The 19,084-nt window shown below is 48.1% G+C and overlaps 1 protein-coding gene across 1 annotated transcript; it reads left to right on the forward strand.

The window, feature by feature from the left end:
• The first annotated feature begins 342 nt into the window (after positions 1 to 342).
• On the forward strand, positions 343 to 18,872 carry STK11IP (serine/threonine kinase 11 interacting protein). The gene is made up of 24 exons (XM_065751308.1): positions 343 to 397; positions 478 to 680; positions 2,042 to 2,116; positions 2,425 to 2,520; positions 3,435 to 3,542; positions 3,749 to 3,820; positions 4,718 to 4,847; positions 5,029 to 5,132; positions 5,754 to 5,843; positions 7,541 to 7,582; positions 8,105 to 8,272; positions 8,570 to 8,651; positions 8,761 to 9,117; positions 9,298 to 9,488; positions 9,826 to 9,936; positions 10,733 to 10,928; positions 12,455 to 12,949; positions 14,387 to 14,502; positions 14,707 to 14,804; positions 14,996 to 15,174; positions 15,425 to 15,509; positions 15,842 to 15,924; positions 17,333 to 17,559; positions 17,888 to 18,872. The coding sequence occupies exons 1-24, from the start codon at positions 343 to 345 to the stop codon at positions 18,026 to 18,028; spliced, it is 3,504 nt and encodes a 1,167-aa protein (XP_065607380.1). The 3' UTR covers positions 18,029 to 18,872.
• The last annotated feature ends 212 nt before the right edge of the window (positions 18,873 to 19,084 follow it).

A 19,084-nucleotide genomic window follows, 5' to 3' on the forward strand; every position in this document is an offset into this window, starting at 1 on the left:
CGCGCCGCGGCCCGCCGCCCCTTTGTGCCGCCCCCGCCTGCAGGTAGGGCCGCGCCGCGGCGTCGCCGCCCCCCCTCCCAGCGGCGGCTCGGCCGGGCCCCCCCCCGGGCGGCGGGGACGGCGGCGGGGCGGGGGGCGCGGGCCCCGCCGGGCGGGAGGGGGACGCTGGGGCGGGCTCCATGGCAACCGGATGTAAGCCGCGGCGCTCTAGCCGCTGTGGTGCGGCTCGTCTCTGTGGTAACACGGAAGTGCGCCGGGCCGGGAACGGCGGAGGCGCGGGGCGAGGTGAACCGTGCAGCACCGCTGTCCGCTCGGCATCTCGCATCGCTCTGACCCGCGCGGATGGCGGCGGCGGAGCCGCTGGTGAGCGGCCTGGCGCGGCTGCTGCAGGACACAGGTGAGCGGCGGCCGCTCGGGGTGGGGGGAGGCCCGGCTGGCGGCGGCATTCACGGGCCTGCCCTGCTCCCTTTCTCGTAGGAGATCTGGTCCTGGACGGCTCCAGCACGCTGACGCTGCTCACCCCCACGCTGCAGCACCTCACACGGCTCTTCGAGCAGCACCTGGGCTCCCGCAACCAGCACCGAGGCTTCGTGGCCCTGCCCTCGCACCCCGCCGAGACCGCCGCTATCCTCCAGGCACAGTTCCTCTTCGACATGTTGCAGAAAACACACTCTCTCAAGGTCTGTACTGCCCGAACCGGGCTGGGAGCGGCAGCAGAGATGAAATGGGCCCGAAAGAAGGAGGGCAATGCATGTATGGGCTGCCCCTAGGTCGCACAGTTGTGCTAAGAGGAGCTGTGGCTCAACCTGCCGGCCTGTGTGTTTCCCCATGAGGCAGGTGGGACACAACGGTTTGACTGTTGCTGGGAGAGTTTTACAGGAGCGTGCTGAGCTGGAGATTGGAGTGGGGACTCAGAACCAGTGCAAAAATACAGCTTCTGTGACAGGGCAAGGAAGGGAAGGGCTCTCTGTCAGGAGGATGTTGTGGTCAGTACTTGTATTAGTCAAATAACAAGCCCTGGGCAGAGGGCAAGCTGCTTGCTTTAGTGTCAGCTTGTTCAGATTCCTAAGCCAGTAGAAAAATATAAAAAGGAGATGGTTAAGTTCTCTGGACACAAAGCAGAAATGGCATCTGACGTGAACTTCATTAAAATTGACCGTGGTTGCTTCCCAGAATGAGTGTCCCCTGCAAATGTTCCTGCTCAACATGCTGCATGAGTGCTGGCAGCAGCGGGCGGTGATTCATTGCTGCTGTGGCTGTAGCTGTGAAAGCCGTAGTGCTGTGGAGGCCCTGGGACGTCTGTTCTGTACCTGATGAGTCACTTCTGCGTGCTAGTAGCTGGCAGAGATGGTCTCTCTGGTTGTACCCTGGTGTTTGCAGTGGGAGCATTAACTGCTTCATTGCTTCTTTTGTCTGAAGGATTGTTTATGTGCTGTCCACTGAAAGAAAAGGAAAGGAGCTGAGTCTAATAAGCTCCTTTGTAGTATATGAATATGGTCTTAGCTATCCTGGTAAAAGAGCCTGTGGTTTCACTACAGAATGCAGCCACTTCAGACTGATGTTAACAGTGTCTTGGAGACCAGTGTTAATTTTCATGTACCTGTTTCTGATTTGCCTTATTTGGCCCATTCTAGTGAAATGTACATGCACATGTCCCACCAGTGATCTAGTTCCACTTAGCTGCTTGATAACCATAGCTCCAGCAGCTAGATTTGTTTCTATTTGTTTGATGAGGATCTCAGCTGTCAGGCATTCTGAAAGTGGTGAAACCAGGTGAGAAAGAGAGAAGAAATGGATCTGTATGGTCAGGCAGGCTTGTGCTAGCTAATCTGCTTTTCTGTTGGATCTTTATTGAGCAGTGGGACCATGAGACAGTATAGATGGCAGTATGGAGAGAATTAAATAATGTTAAATAACAGAGCATATTATTTAACTCCTGAGCTGGAGAAGGGGCCCATTCGTGGTACATCAACAGTATTGTTTCACAAGTATTGCTTTATGAACTGAGGTTTATATGAGACTTCTTTTCTGATTTTTCTAGCTCATTCATGTTCCAAACTGTGCTGTACAATCTGCCGTGAAGATATTCCCTTTCAAGTCCCTCCGGCATTTAGAAGTAAGTACAGGAGGCAGAACTGGCTTTCAGTCTTGCAGCGTGGCTTCTTTTTACTTAGTTTTGTGGTTGCAGAATGCCTTTACTCCTAAAGACTGGGTTGGCTTTTGTGGTCTGCTACGAGGCTACATCTAAACTGCAACACTTGCTTAGGGTGCAGCCTGGGTGTGAACAATGGTTAGAGTGCTGGGGAACGGGGGGCTCCAGCAGGAAATGGGAGACTCCTTGTGCAGGTGGGTCTGGAATCGCAGCTGCTCTTGCACTGTAATATTTTGATGTATATCATCCTTACTTTTTCGTCATTGCTGCAGTTGAGGTCTGTCCCTCCACATTGCCTCCGGGGTCTGCGATTTGTCTATTCTCAGCTGGAATCTTTAACCTGCTCCAAATGTATCAGCACTCTGGAGGTGAGTGTCTCTGTGCAGCTCACAGGGAGCTGCGTAGGAGATCAAACAGGGAAATATGGGGGCAGTGTTAAGCACCGTATCAATCCATATCATATACAGCTTTTTCTCCCTTCCCTTTCCAGTGTCCTACTTTGCAAATAATGATGAAGCATTCCCTGGTTAATTACACCTATGCTCTCCAGTCTCCCTTTAAGCTGCTTGAGAATTTTTGGCTCTGGACAGTATTTGTATTGACTAAGTCTATCTCTGCCCATTTCTCCATTCAAAGTTCTATAGCTGGTCAGGGTTTATTTGGTTGTATCTCAGCAATTTTAAGTTAGAGCTGATTGTCAGAAGGAAGCTCTGTGCCCTGGTGTATTATCTGCACTCCTGTACTGTGGGTTTCTGAGACGTGAAGGCAGGCTCCAGCCATGGAAAACTGAGTAGTGTGGATCATATTAGCAGTGGGATTGTGGGCTTCTATATGGCTTGGAAGCAACTGTCTGCTGGGGAGCAGTGGCCACTCCTGAGAGTGCAAAGAGCACTTTGAGGGATTCTTCTGCCTATCAGAGCATGAGTTGTTTGACCAGAGCATGTGTGTCTGATCGCTGGGTCCATCCTTGATGGAGGTCTGAAAAAGTGTTTTTGTTAGGATGAACCTGTGCTTAGTTTTCAGTCTCTGAACTGTGTAACACGTTAGGTTAACTGTTGCTTCAAGCAAAAGCATCTCTTCTTTCTGAATATCTAACTATGGAATTGCCACCACCTCCAAATACTTGGCAATGACTTACAAGACTCTAATGCATTCTGGGCAAGACACAATCTGTAAGGCACAATATGTCACTCTTGTTCTAGACTTGTTGTTCTTGTATGTTCATCTGTGGTTAGAGTAACAGCTAGTGCTAACCAAGGAATGGCTCCTTACTTCCTCCTAGGAAATAATTTCAGCATGTGGTGGAGATCTGAGCTGTGCTCTACCCTGGTTGGAACTGCAGACGGTCAACTTCAGCTATAACTCCATCACTGCCTTGGATGACTCACTGGTGAGTTGGGCATCCTTCCTGTATGCGTGAGTGTAAGTGGGCAGATGGTTGTGGCCAGAAACTGACCACTCATTGCTGGTGCTGCTTTCTCTGGGTGGGAGGGAATGAGTGGTGTTAATTTTGCTGGCCTCTCCCAGCAGGACAGCCTTTCCATGCTGCACTGGAGACATTTATAGGATCTGATCTAGTATCTTTTCATCCTTCAGCAATTACTGAATGCACTTAGAGTCTTGGATTTGAGTCACAACAAGGTCCAAGACTGTGATCACTATTTAACGGTGAGTATCTGGGGCTGAGCGCCAGAGTTTCCTTGTACAAAGAAGACACTGCTTAAGTGCTGTGATCTGTGACCTGATAGGACAATGTGAGCTTGCTAAGTGAGGTGTAAGACAGGAGATTGGAGACATGGTCCAACAGGCATGTGATGTAGAGATAGCGCTTGTAGCTTTTAAACTGTTCCTCTGTATGTTCAGCCCATGCACCGCTGAGGCAGAGAAGGCAGCATTCTTCATGTGCTCTGATGGAAGCCTTTGCTGTATGCATTATTGTGTTTATCACTTGGCCACAAGTCAGTGTGGCTGAGGCTTTGCTGTTATCGGTGCAGCCAGGCATGGGGCTGTTTAGATTTGCTGTTTGGTTTGTCCAGGCAGCCAGAAGCCTTTCTTGCTGTAAGAAATCACCTGTCAGTTACTTTAGAGGGATGGAAGTTTGTCACAGCAGCACGTGTCTCTAGGAAAAGGCACTGCAGTGCAGGTTCTGCTGAGCTGGATGTGCTGCTTTTCACAGAAGCTGTGAAACAGCTTTGCAGTGAGTTGCTAAGGCTCACAGCATGTTATTTACCGTTGTCTTTCCAAACATGGGAAGGGGCTTCTTTTGGTAGGAAGTTCAGTCCTTTGGCTGAGGCAGAATGCCCAGTCTCTTCCTGTGTTCCATTGAAGCTGGTAGACAAGGGGAAAGGTCCTTCCCTCAAGGGGAAAGGTAGCAAGTTTTGTAAACCAGTTAGATTGTGCCCCTAGACAAACTACTCCAAATATGAACATTGAAGTCTTGCTGTAGTCTGAGAAACTTTAAATGTTTTTGGTGAGATTGAGAGAAGGACAGGGACTAGTACCCTGTCTTCAGTTCAGGACTTGACTTTGAGCTAAAATCTCAGTACTACTTTTCTCTCCTTACAGACCCTTTCAGAACTTGAGTACCTCAATCTGGCTTATAACTTCTTGTCCAAAGTGCCAAACCTTGGCATCTTCAGCCAATCCAAGCTGGTGACTCTGATCTTGCGCAACAATGAACTCGACAACATTAATGGTGAGCCTGCAGCTGAGAGGAGTGTTTGGGTCTGAGATCTTATCTCTTTCTCGAGGAGGAACAGAACTTGAAATCTTGGGCAGGATATTTTCATATGTGTTCAAATTTGGGGAAGAAGGGCAGGGACAAGTTTTCTACGTTGTATCTTCAGGTATGCTGATGGCTGCTTGCTTTGTTGTAGGGGTTGAACAGCTGGTGAACCTTCAGCACCTGGATGTGGCCTATAACCTGCTGCTGGAACATGCCCGGTTGGCACCACTGTCTACTCTACACTATTTGAAAAAAGTAAGTGTGAAGCCTGCTGGGTTGGTGGATTGGAGATGTTGTGGTCAGGAGGGGTGCAAGGTTAAGAAGAAAGTTCAGGAAAGCAAATTCAACTCTTGACTGTTTGATTTTAATGAAGGAAGCTGGTGAGCCTTAGAGAGGCACCTGTGTTTCTGTTTGTTTTCTGTGACCGTACTCAAGATGGCCTTTTTCTGTATACTCATCCCCATCTCTTTGTTGTCCCTTTCCAATTTTAACACCATCAAGTTCAGTAAGAATTCTGCCCTTGTGCTTTTGCAGATTTGTAGTGTTCTAAGAAGTCTGAAGGTACGTAACTGCAGGCACTGTAGCACCTGTGAAGGGAGATTAGCTTACAGAGGACTTATCTCAACATTTCTCAGTGTCTGTACTGAAAAGGCTCCTGATGATTTAGGGGCTTGGTAGGAAATACTTGAACTTAATTATCTATTTGCTGAACAACTTTTAGGAAGCATTTTAAAAGCTTAGATGTCTCCTGGTTTGATCACCATTCCTCTGCAAAGATGCTTCCTGAGGCAGAAAGAAATCCTGGAGTCTCTAGGCAGATTAAATTGAGTCACAGAAAGTTGCTTCAAGTAACTGTTCTCTAATTCCTTCCCCTAGCTACATCTAGAGGGAAACCCATTATGGTTCCATCAAAACCACCGGTCTGCAACTCTTGTACATGTATCTCCCAGGGCTGCCTCCTCTAGTGTGAGTATTGCTGTGTGCCTCCTGTCTCACTGCTGAAGGTATCCTGGATATTCTGATGCTCAGGGGAAAATGAGGAGAAATAATCTTGTAAACCTGAAGACTGAATCCAGTCATTCTGGGGTGGTGGGGGTTCAAGCAGAGTAACTTATCCTTAATTTTTCATGAAGTATGCTGTCCAATCTCAGGTTTGTAAGACCTCATATCTTGACCCTTCTTCCCTTGATGCTTCATCAGTTTTGAGACAAGTTGAGCATGCTTGAAGGAGTCTCCTCTTCCATAATTTCACTTTCTTTTATTGTACCATATCGCTAATTAAAGGGAGCTTAAAAAAAGATGAAGACTAAGTTTTTATACGGTCTCTATAGTGATAGGACAAGGGCAAATGGTTTTAAACTAAAGGAGGGGAGATTTAGGTTAGACAATAGGAGGAAATTCTTTGCTCAGAGGTTGGTAAGGCCCTAAACAGGCTGCCCAGGGAAGCTGTGGGTGCCCCATCCCTGGAGGTGCTCAGGGCCAGGTTGGATGGAGCCCTGAGCGGTCTGATTTGGTGGATAGCAGCCCTGCCCAAGACAGAGGGGATGGAACTGGATGATCTTTCAGGCCCCTTTCAACCAAATGTATTCTATGATCTCACTCTATATCATATCACACTATAAATTCCAGAATTATTTTACCTGTTCCCTTCTAAAACTTTAGTCATTTGGTTGAGCCCTCTTCTCACTTCTAGTGAGTGAGTAACAGCAAGCACTGATGATGCTCAATGGCTTCTAGAGCAACAAAAAAAGTGCCCTAACCAAGAATCACCCAAACACAACTTGTTCACATGAAACTCAGTTGTATAAACAGGCATTCAATGTCAGTTTCCACCTCAATGAAAATACTGCAATGCATTTGTGTCAGTCTAATATGTTTTCCAGTAACAGTGCAAACTGAAATCTTACTCTGCTGGATCTCCACTCAGTTATTGGTTACTACAGCAGAAAGTTGGGACTGAGGCTAAGGACTCAGTGTGCTGCTGCTCCTGGCAGGATCCTGCCTCGTGCAGCCATGCTCCCTGCTGCCACATCAGAAAACCCATGTGCTGCCTCAGTACCTATGTTCCTGTCCATGAAGGCAGTTTTCTTGCTGTAATCCTTAATCTGAAGCACTGTCAGCTGATTGAGGGAAGGAGTTGTTCATCTCTGCTCTGTGCTGGTGTAGCCTCACCTCAAGCACTAGGTGTAATTTGGGAACTGCAGTGTTAGAAGGACATAGAACTATCATCATCCGGAGGAATGTGGTGAAATGTGTAGGGGGCAAGATGTTTGAGAAGTGGCTGAGGTCACTTGATTCGATCTGTCCAGAGAAAAGGAGACTGAAGGGAGGCCTCGTGGTAACCTACAGCTTCCTTATGAGGGGAGTGGAGTGGCAAGTGCTGATTTCTTCTCTCTGGTGACAGCAGCAGGACCTGAGGGAACAGTATGGAGCTGCATCAGTGGAGAGTCAGGTCCCTTCTGGCGTTACACGCTGTTCAGTCAAGTAGCTGCAACTCAAGGCATGATGGATAGGCAGGAACAGGGCTGTTTCTGGTAGTCTTTGCAGTGTAGTGCCAAGGATCCCAACTCTGGATGGCCTGAAGGGAAATAGGAGTCAGTAAATATTGTCCTGTGTATGTGCCAGCCAAGTAGAACCTGACTGCACATGGTCTCTAATTACAGTTCTTCTTGGATGGAGAGCCACTTTCTTCCTCGGACCTAATGGTAAGTATGATTGCTGCAAACTAATCTTACTGGCTTTGGGAGTGGAAAGCGTGACTGGTTTCTGCATCTTCATGCATCCCATAAAATCTGTGTTAGCTGTCTTGATTGTTTTAAACGCATTCATTTGGTTCAGTCTGTGACGATTCCAAGTAATTGTTGGGACTGGTCAGTTGTAACTCATTCTGTCCTATATAGCCTTGAAGAACTTGGAGTCTTGCCTGTTTCCCTTTCAGATGCTATATGACGCTTTACACTTGAATTACATTTCAGCAGAACACATGTTTCCCAGCATCTCATCTGCTGCTTTTAAGAGACACGGAGATTGGGTTAAATTGGAGCAGCCCTGATAAACAGTCTGGTCAGCCAAGCAGGATCTGTTGGCACTGAGATCTGTTGTTTCTATTGAGATGGTAGAAGTTTGGAGTGAGGGGAAGGGAAGATGCTAACTTGGGTCATGGCCTGCCTAGTTACCTGGTCCCTCCTTCATGCTCAGCAGACAACTTTCTCTTCTTTTGGATTTAGCACCTTCCAAAATTAGTGCCAAGTGTGTCACAGTCCATCCACACTTCTACCTCAGAGAAGACCATACTGGACCGCAATGCACTGGACAGTTCCTGTGCTGCAGACTTCAGTGACAGCCAGTCCCCAGCGGAGAATGTGGCTGTCAGGCTCCCTCGGAAGAAAGGCAAGGTCTGGAACAGAGAAAGCTTCTTAACCATGTAGCTGGTATGATGGCTGAATGGGGGCTGTTGCTCTGTGAAAGCCTGATGCTGTGAGATGTGGCCTTGTACTGGCTGGGTTTGACTGAGCCTGTGCACTTCTCTGCATTAGGAAGGGTCTTGTCTTAAAGTCAGTCTTGATGTACTGTAGCAAATCCTTCACGGTGTGCTTCTATGCTATAAGAGCAGTGAGCTTTTTGTCTTGGCAGAGCCTGTGGACAGATGCTGTTCTGGTGCCTCCTGACTATTCTTATCCTGTTTGTTCTAGGGAAAAGTCAAAGTGCGCAAAGCAAGCATTTCAGAGCCCAGTGACACAGAACATGAGTCCCAGACTTTATCTCTTTCTGCTGGTAAGGCTCGATTTTCTTCCTCAGTAATATAGCAGCTGAGCTGATTGCAGTCAGAGGAGTGCTTTGGCATAGTGGCTATTGTCATACTTCCCAAGTTTTCTCTCTGCAGGCCTGGTTCTACAGCATCAGAAGGAGATGGAGCGCATGGACAGCTTCAGAGATCGCTTTGGTGTTGACTGGCTGCAGTACAAGAGGCTGGAGGAGCGTGACCAAGTGCCCGTCATCTGCCGTAGCCGTTCTGCTGGTGACATCACAGGCAGACCTGCAGCGGCAGATTTGCAGAGTGAGAGCTTTGACCCAAAACAAGTTCAACCCCAGGTATCCCCAGAAGAATCCTCTCCTGCTTTTGATGATGCTGGGGAAGAAGATCCTGAAATACTGCCAGGTGAGCCTGTGGGAGCAGAACAGAGAGAAGAGGAGGCAGATGAACTAATGCTGGGAGAGGAAGAAGATGAGAAGCCAGAAGGTAAATGTTTTAGTTTTTTTTTTACTGCTGTGTGTGAGGGCTTGGATGATGGTAGAATAGCTGGATAAAATGTGGTATCCCTAAGGCTTTACTGTGCTACTTAACACTGTGGGACTTCTAGAGATTTTAGACAAGCAGCCTGCTGTGTGCACTGAATGGTGCTGTTGTCTTATTTGGCAGTGGACCTTTGTCAGCCAGTGTTGGTGAGCCAAATAGAAGGTGAAGGGGACCCAGAGTCAGACTGGATCTTCCTGCGGGTCACAGCTACGCATGTGATTGAGGTGGAACTGAAAGCTGCCAGAGTCCTCCACAAGCTGGAGCTGAAATGCCTGCAGAAGATAGAGACCTCTGAGATGAACTGGAAGAGGATGGTGAGTTTTTCCTCTGCCTGAGCCTTTGGCATGTTACTTCCAGTATGGGTCAGCATTCTGGATTTTGACTTCTGTCAGAGCACCCTGCAGGTCTTTTCCTAATGCCTGCAAAGCCTGACTGAGAGTCTCTTCTGCCCTATGCATATGTATCTAACAGCATCACAGTTGCTTTGAGTACCTGCAATAGAGCAGCAGAAGCCAGCATCAGCTCTATTCCAAAGCTGGCATTTGCTTTTTTTTGTTTTGTTTTGTTTGTGACATCTGTTACAAACAAATATAATCCGCGTGCTAGATGCTCTGCCATCTTCCTGGAATTTGGGTTTTGTGTCTCCTGCAGGATCTGGAGCGGGTTTTCCCCGTCCTTACATTGCACTTCACCTACATCCGCAAGGACCGGCAGAGGCGCAAGTACGTGGTGCTGGATGACTGCCCGGAGCAGAGTCTGCAGGTAGGGGAGCCTGGGGGAAGAGTGGGGAGGGGGGCAGTTTTTCTGGGAGATGCTGGATTCTGCAAGAATAGAGCCTGTGTTCTGAGAGCACACGGACACCTGCTCTCCTGTGATTATCCAGGTAGACAATGTCTCACTTGTAAGCTCAGGACTGATGCTGTTACACAGATGACCTGTGGAGGGCCCTTTCAGCTTGCCCACGAATGGTGGAGCTTCAGGAGCCTAAATGTGCTGTCCGGGAAAAAGCCTTGTAGTTTTTTCCCATTGAGAGTAGGTGTGCTGACTTCAAGTAGTCAAGTTATTGATCCCTACTTGTTGTGAACATGCAACATGATGTTTTCTGGATGCTGCATGATGGGCTAGCCTGTGCTCAGCCCTCTGTGTGATGAGAGTATCAGTGCTATAGCAACTCTGGTCTGTACCAGAGTGGTCAGTAGTGGCTCTGGACTCAAATCCAAGTATTTTTTTCCAGGTACTGTTGTTTAAGTACAGTGATGTGATCTGACACAGAGAAGGCACAAATAGGTAGGACCTTTAAGACTACAGTTCCAAGAGGATCTCGTAAATAATGTGAGGCACAGACCTGCAAACAGGTTCTCCTGGTATTCAGTGATGAAGCTCCGTGCAAAGCTCACACAGACTGGCTGTTGTACCTTATGGAGCTGGGATGTGGTCCCCTTGTGCTTTGAAGTGCTGTGATGAGGCTTACTAGACTTGCTGATGTCAGAAGCCTGTTTTTATTAGGACAACTATAGCTGCCTGCTAACAGTTTCTTTCACTTTGCTACTACTTGTAGTGTGTGCTTGAAGTGTTGTCCCCAGCTGTGGAGGAGAATCGTCGAAATCAAGACCAGGAGAAGGAATCCCTGAGACTCCAGTGCCTGAAGTGCAAACATGAGTTTTTGCAGTCCCTGGCTCCCTGGCAGCAAGGTCCTTATCCTGCAGAGGCTGGAGACACCAAAAATTTGGAGACATTAGTTGCCTTAAATCAAGGTAGGATGTAGTCTTCAGGAAAAAAAAGAGGATGCTTTCTTGTGCATAGGCAGGCTACCAAAATGGGTGCCGTGGTGCAGAGCATAGAATGTGTAGGAGGGGATGGTGCCTTGGCTGCACTGGAATTAAAACCTGTTATAGGATGTACCCTCAATTGGCCTACTTGGTCTAGGTAGAGAAAAGCTTGTATTTTTCACTAGCAGGAATGAGCCACTCTTACTGTTAAACAAACACCTCTATTGTGGATGGCTCCTGGCCTGGGAAAACATTGAGGGTGCTGGAAACTGGCAAATGGTCCACAAAAATCTCAAGTCCAAAAACGTCTTAAAGGTCATGTAGTGTCTTACCCTGTTGAAACTTCTGTGTTCTATCACAAAAACTAATTTGTACTAAAAGGCCTTTGATAATAGAGGCTTCCAGGGAGTATGGTCAGTATTTCTGATAAAGCTTTGGCTGTTAGGCATCAGGGAAACGACAACCCTAAGCTAAGTCTTCCAGGCTGTGATCTTAAGCCCACTCTTGATTCCTCTGTGGAGAGTGATTTATTCCTTTCTTTGTGATGGAGAGCTGTTCTCTCCCTAGACAGCTAGTCCTGTCTTCTGTCCAGTAGACTAAATAAGCTCAACTCCCTAGATAATTTACTTGTCAGTCATATCTTGTACAATCCAGTTATTCTTGCTGATCTCCTCTGTGCTCTTCTTGACTTGTCCACATTTTTCTTTGGATGTCTGAAGCTAGATATGGTATTTTAGCTGAAGCATTACTAGTGCTGAATAAGCATCTTCTAATTGCTGAGTTTTTCAAAGCTCAGCTTGTACTTGACGTGTCAGAGTTGTGCGCAGCCTTAGCTCAGGAGATGCTGCTGATATGAGGAAGTATCCTGGGATCGGAGAGCTCTGCTTTGAGGGCAGAAATGCTGTAGTGGCTGCAGTGCTTTCTTCCATCTCGGGACACTTTCTTCTCCACCCTAGGCCAGTCTTTCCCCATAGGGAGTTCCAGGATGTAGCTGCAGGTGTGGTGTGGGTGAAAGTTAGCATTAGGAAGTGAGGTCAGAAGGGTTGACAGCTGGAGAATGGACGCAGCAAGCTTGTGGGTTGGCGGGCTGAAGATAAGGAAGTGACTAAGGAAAGTTGAATTGACTGATCATGACTTGAGCTTCAAAGGCAGTGTAAGCACTTGTGGATGTTAAGTGGAGGAAAGGGATCAGCTGAAATCCTCATACAGTTTCAGATGCAACTACAGAGTACACCGGTCACACTGGTTCTGTGCATGGCTATTTCAGGTGGCTGTTGGCACTCATCTGGAATTTCTTTTTGATTTGCAGTGGGGAGTTGTGTAGGACACGATACACGACAGAGCTGCTCAACAAACTGTTCAACTCAGTGTATATCTGAATGTCATCTGCTTTGAAAGGGATGGTTTGAGGTTTGCGGAAGGAGGGGAATAAAGTAAAGCCTTTTTGTGGCTGAGCTGTTCCTTTTTTTGTTTTGTTTTTTTTCCTTTATCCCTCATGAAATCTTCCGTAGATGCTTCAGTAGCTGGTGAACCCATTGCCTGTCCCAGTTGTTCCAGTGACCATGTGGTAATCCTGCCTTCAGAATTAAGCTCCAGCACACCTGTGCCACCCAGCCATGATGGCACAAGTGAGGACCTGTCAGACTCTGTCCTGGAGGGAGGCAGCCAGCAGGAGGGCCCGGAGGAGGTGCCTGCTGTGGGCAGGGAGAGTGGGAAGTTCTACATCGGTGGAGAGGACAGCTCAGAGATGGATACCAGCAACACCACCAGGACCCCAGAGCTGAGTGGAGAGCATGACAGCACTATCCATTCCAGCTCCCACCATACAGATGGAGGCTGTGGGAAGACGGATCTGGGCATGAAGAGCCAGTACTTGTCCCTCGGCCACACAGACACCAATGGGGGCAGCTCGATGGGGAGTTACTATTACAGTGCTTCTTGTGGACCCACTCCTTCGCAGCTCTCTTTGAACTTGCAGTCAGAGGAAGCATGGAAACTCAGTCCCTGTGAGTATGTTAGAGCTGTGCAGGGTTTAGGGGTGTTAAGCACTGTTTCTAGTGCTTGCAGGCTGTGCTGCTTCCTGTTTAATGTGGAAAGAGATCATCAACCACAAGCCACAGTGACTGGTTCTTGTGGGCAGAGTGCTTCACATCCCTCTGTTCAGTCCTCGTGCCTGAAGGAAGGGAAAACTGAGTCAGCACATAACTGGTCCCTAGCATTGCTCAGACTTTGACTAAAGGGATCTTCTTCTGGGAGCTGCACTGCTCCAGCACAGGGTTCTTGTAGCACTAGTGAGCTGCCAGCTGGTGCGTTGTTTTTGGAGAACTGTACACACAAAATTCCTCTGCTTCTAGTTTCTGGCCTAAGTGTAGAGTGAGGTTAGCGTGTTTACAGCAGGCTCTGGTTAGAGGTTTTACAGCCACTTGTGTTTTCCTCAGTGGTATTGGTGAGCTCAGATGACAAAGTCTGTCTAAAAAGAGAAGAGACTGTGTGTGAGAGCCATTATACAAAGCAGCAGCTACTGGGATGTCCGTATGTTCTTTATTTGAAGGGCTTTGGATTTCTGTTGTGACAGAGACTGCTTTTGCTTGGGCATCGATATGTAACTTACAGAGTAACTGAAGTTAGAGAGGACCAGTGGTAGACTTGGTCCAGTCCGCTAAGTGACCCTATGATCTAAAATCCCACTGGCTTCTCCATCTAGAGATCTCTACTGGCCTTTCAAGTGTGCTCTGCTTCTGAAGAGGACTTGGTATAGGATAGTCTTTAGGACCACCATGTTCAGTCTTGTAGGCTCAAAATAAGCATGAGAGGTAAAGCAGTCTTGCTTTAGGTCAAGTCACGAGGTTCCAATTCAAAACTGAGACCGTGAAAAAGTTTCTTCTGATAAGTTGATTAGTGTAGTATTTCTGGTGGAGAACAGACCCTACTGGAATGTTTGTTCTCTTGGACAGTATCATGGCTATTGTATATATGATTTGGTCATACAATTGCATGGCAAACCTAAGTTAGGTTTTTAAGCAACTTTCTTCATGTCTTCAGCAGTCCCTTTCAGCCTTACTGTAGTCTGAGTTAAAGAAGTTGACTAACTGAAATGAGAAATGTCTTTCTGGCTTTGTGGGCAAGCTGTGGAATTGCACTCCTGCCAAATCTGTCAGCAATGCAGTGCCCCCCTCTGATTAAACAGCTGAGCATAGGTTGAAGATGAACTAGACCAAAACCTTGTTACATCTGAAGGGGCAAGTGGCAGAGTGATGGAATCCCCTCATATTTTATGTTCTAGGCCACAGCCTGGAAAGCCCTAGCTCTGACCTTATTTTGTGAAGGAGCTACTTGAGGGAATGTCTCAAGAGGATAATGCTGCTGCCCTAGTACCAGATCTGCATGCTTGAACAGCTTCTGGTCAGTGGGAAAATCTTGATCTCACCCTTTGCTCTCCTCAGCTGCAAACAGCATGCTGAACACAAGGGACTTCCGTTCTGTGGATCATCGCCTGAAGCTGTACCTGGATATGGAGGTTTTTGAGGAGAATGATGAGGAGTTCCAGTGCTTCCTCAAGGTGAGCTTTGGCAGCTCCTGTCCTACAACCTGTGTGCAACCCTGCTCCTAGGCTATCCTAGCTGCACTGCAAGTTCTGCCCTGAGGTGTTGTTCTGGAGATTAAAGGGCACAAAGGGAACTGAAGCATGTCTGCATCATCCCTTTCCACGGATGGGCTGGCAGGGGGGAGGCCAGTACTATCACCTCTTTTCTCTGTGTGCTAGGTGACCATGGTGAAGTTTGGCCGACAAGGAGAGTTCCTCTCAATTCTAGTTGCCTCTAACCTCAGGATTTATGTGCTGGAAGTCATTGGGGTTATCAGGTGAGGAGAATGGTGGTGAGTGAGATGTTACAGCAAGGCAGTGAGTGCTGGGTAGCGCCCACCTCTGCCAGCCTTACACAAGAGGTGTGGTGACATGCAGAGGCTCTTCTGCTAAAACCCCCTGCTGCAATCTGTCGCGGGAGAGGAGGAGGGGCAGCCTGCTGCTGCTGAGGGCTGTGCTTTGTGATTAGGGGACAACCTGCAGACTGGCTGAAGAAGGATGACTCTCGCTACCTGTCTGATATTTCCCATCTGGAAGTGGGACTTTGCCACCAGAGCTTGCGAATGGAATTCGAGAACCCAAAAGCCTCCTACAATCTGCTGATCCGAAGCCAAAGTTGCTGTGACCAGTTCCTGCAGACCCTGACATGTAAGAGTAGAACTGTAGCAGGGGGGTTGGGAGGGGATTTGGAGGATTTTCTCCAGGAGAGCTGTAAGGAGATCTGAAGTTGGTTGTATGTTGGAAATTCGCATCTGCCAGCTCAGAAAAAGTGTGGGGGAAAACCCCACTAGTATCATAAATTCCAATGTCTATCTACACACTAGAGAAATCTCCTCTGAGCTGTTACCTATTGCCCTGTGCTTGTGATAAAAGATATCTACTTTCTACCCATCTTTAGATCTCATGCAAGAGCTACCTGCCAAGCACAGGAGTAAGGTGAAGGAAATCCCCACTGTGGAAATGAATCCTCAACACTGGCTCTGGTAAGAGCAACCTCAGAGACGTTGGGGGTTTGGGTACAAACGGGCATCCACTTGTCCAGCACTGCCTGGGAAGAGAGCACTCAAAACAGAGCAGCAGAGACACTGCAGGAGTGGCTGCCAGATCTGTGCAACGGGCTTATTGCAGCTGGCTCAGGTCCCTGCTGCACAGGGGTGAGCAGGCAACAGGGTTTCACGGACTGAATGAGCCACAGCAGCTCTAGTTCTTGTGTGAGCAGAACGCAGTGGAGAGTGGAAGAGGGAGAGGCGTGGTACTAAGCCTAGACTAGGAACAGAGTGCCTCTTTGAGTGTTCTGCTGTTTTATCTCCTCCAGGCCTTTGCTGGACGCCAAGAACACAGATTCTGCAGCTGCAGATGGCACTTGTTTCTTCTACCTGCTGGGCTACCTGATTCAAGGTACTGGTGATCTCAGTGGCCAGATCTACCACACCTTGTGCTTTCTTACATGCTTGTGTTTCGTTGTACAGGATGTGGGGACACAGCTGGGCCATGGCTTCACCAGAAAGATGTAGCAGCGGCATGGGTGAGGGCTTTTTAGTGCTGAGATATAAGGCAGTAGTATGCTTCTTCCTGTTTATCTGCTGAATCTCCTAGGTCTTTTCTACACGAAGTCCAGACTCTGGGGAGCATTTGGTCCTGCACACCAGATTTGGTGAAAACTTAGAATGGTTTCCAAGAAGCTGGTGGTGATCCAAGGGTTGTATCAGTGCCATGAGTTAGGGGTCACGCACAGCTGATAATGTGTGACGAGCTGAAAGGCTCTTCAGTCTGTGAGAAAGAAACAGGTGTCTAACCTCCTATGCAACAGAACAAGAGGAGCCTGCTGGAGTCCACCAAGTTCTATGCCAGGTCTTGCTGATGTCCACATGAGCATTTAATATCCTTTGGACAATTCCAGTGCCTTCTTATGTTGGGACACTGTTTTTGTCACTGCTCTTGCAGCCTCTTCTGCCATTGGCCATCAGGAAGATAGAAGAGAAAGAGAATTAGAAGGAATCTGTGGAAGTATGTTTCTTAGTCTCAGTCTAAGCTGAATAAATAGCCTGTGGGAAGAAGAATTTAAAAGTACACTTCTGTTACTCAACAGTTTCTTTTTTCCTTTTTTAGGGTATAGTGCCCAAAATTGGACGTAGTTCAAGCTGAGGCCTTGCTGCCAAGTAGACAGGACTAGTTAAACATCCCATCTCTGATATTCCTACTAATTCCCAAGAGTGAGATGTGACAAGAAAAGTAACATGTTGCTGTAGCACTTTGTGACTCCCTTACCTCAGCCAGTTCTGTGCTTCTGACTTGCTCCCAAATTCCAGTGATTTTCATTTCCATCCACTGGAAGCAACTGGCTGATATTTATACTCCCTCCGAAACTACCCTGCTTTCTGCTGTATTTATGACATGTCCCATCTTGCTATTAAACTTTGTTTACACTGTGTTCCATCCATCAGAGGTACAGGCAGGCAAATTCAGACCAAAAAAGGTGGCCTTTTAGCTAGAGCTGCTGACTTTTAAGGAGTAGCAGGTTGTTGGAAGAGGTCAAACTGCTTTAGTTCCTTTTCCTGCCTCACACGAGCATGTTAGCTGGACAAGGTTAGCTGTGTGGCAGTCTTCTGTGTGCATGCTCTAGCAATGAGCTTGGTCAAGCTCAGGTACATTTATCTACCCTTCTTTAGTCTGGAAGCTGGATACTGCTGTTCACCCAGTATCTGTTGCTGGAAAGGATTTCCCTGGGGAAGGAATGGAAAGCAAAGCTGGTTCTGTGGTGACTCAGGCTCTGAGCAAAGCCTCTCATTCCCTCATATCCTTTTAGGGGCATCTGCTTTCCCTGTGACCCTGCTGAGCACACGAAGCATGCTGTTTCTGCTGGAAGAAAATCACCAGTGGCAGGTGCAAGCCCCCTTGGATGCAGACCACGAGGCAGAAATGCCTTCTAGGAGCGACATCCAGTTGAAGGAGAAGCAACCAATCAGCAGTATTAGCAATGTCATAACCTATCGCCTCTGTCCTTGCGACATCAAGCTGATGCTTTATGATGAGGTAACCAAGGGCAGGTCATGGGGCACACAAGATGCTGGGGGCTGGATTGTGCTCAAATCCTGTTACTGCCAAGAGCATTTTGGGGCTGTCATCTCCCATCCTAACTCAGGGCCTTGCACCGCAGAAGAGAGGGTCTGCAGAAATATGCTGCTACACAAAAGTCACGCAGGGACACTTACGTGGCTGGGCAGCAGAGCAGGAGAAGGATATCACTTAAAAATTGGGAGGAGCTGGCAGCTGTGCTGTAGAATAGCAGCTCAGGGCTGATAGGTGCAGCCTTTGAGGTGGGGCCCTGCTCATCCACCTCTGTCTCTTTCCTGCCTTACAGGTGTTGAAGGTGGAGAGCACTTGGCACATCCGCACAGAGTGCCCTGAGCTCCTGGTAGAGCTGGTGGAGTGGATCCGCAGGCCCTGGGAGGAGATGTTCTCTATCGAGCTACGGAGAGCTGTGCATGAGGGGCTGGAGTGAGCTTACCAGCTGTAGGCAGGCAGAACTTGGAGTCATGAGTGCTGCTGCACTGGCAGTGGTGCACAAACGTGTCCGCTCCCATCTGATCTTGTCCTGTGGCCTTTGCTTTCTACTCTAGTCTTGCCCCTGGCCCTTTCTGGTGAGGAGGAGGGGAGCACACAAGGATCCAGACTTTGCACAGACATTCACCTGCACTGGGCTGGCCCTGGAAGGAGGCCATTGAAGGTGTTCTTTGTAATACTGTGTAATCTACACAGAGTTTTAACTTGGTGGTGTTTGCTAGTCTCCTTCAGGATAGCACAAAGTGTTACTGTGAAGAGGGGAGCTGAGCCAGAGCATGTTCAATGGGATGTGATGTGACTCAGGCAAATCAGCAAGCTGAGGGCAGTTGGATGCTGTGGTCTTTAGCAGATGTATTTGCTGCCTTTCTAGCTGTCTCAGAACAGTTGACAGCATCTGCTGATGATTCTTTTTTCTTTTTCTTTCCCCCTCTTATCCACAGCTTCCCAAAAGCTCCCTGCTTCAAACAGTAGCCTGACAGCACAAAGGGATAAGGCATACGTTGTACTGTTAACCCCACAGAGAGCCCTTACCTTTCTGCCTGGCAGGGCACGGCTCAGTCTGCTGCTGTAGTCCTTCACTGTCACTGGGGAGGGAGGAGAGCCGGGAGGCTCTGACCACAGAAGTGTGTTGCTCATCGCTTAGGGGGTCAGGAGGGTCAGGACCCTCACGGACACTGGCAGGTAAAAGCGAGGCTTAGGCTTTTCTGAACAGTCCAAAAGCAAGAGTCTATTTTAACATGAGTTTTACTATTTTCTATTGTAATAAAAAGCTTATATTTATTGAATTGACATATTTTCCTTGCCTCATTCTCTCACATTGCTGTGGTGTCCTAGTAAGGTCTTGCATACTAGCTTCATCTGTTTCCAAGAGCCAGTTTCTGGGGCTGGCAGGGGGCCAAGGCTGCAACCAACCTAACTATACCATCCTCATAGCCTTAGGAGAGCAGGAAGTTCAGATTCCATACTTTGTAGTAGTGTAAAGGCCATCTCACAG

The sequence above is a fragment of the Cyrtonyx montezumae genome, unplaced genomic scaffold (genome assembly GCF_038088225.1).
Source record: "Cyrtonyx montezumae isolate F1298 unplaced genomic scaffold, pur_monq_1.0 scaffold_7, whole genome shotgun sequence".
Classification (NCBI taxonomy): domain Eukaryota; kingdom Metazoa; phylum Chordata; class Aves; order Galliformes; family Odontophoridae; genus Cyrtonyx; species Cyrtonyx montezumae.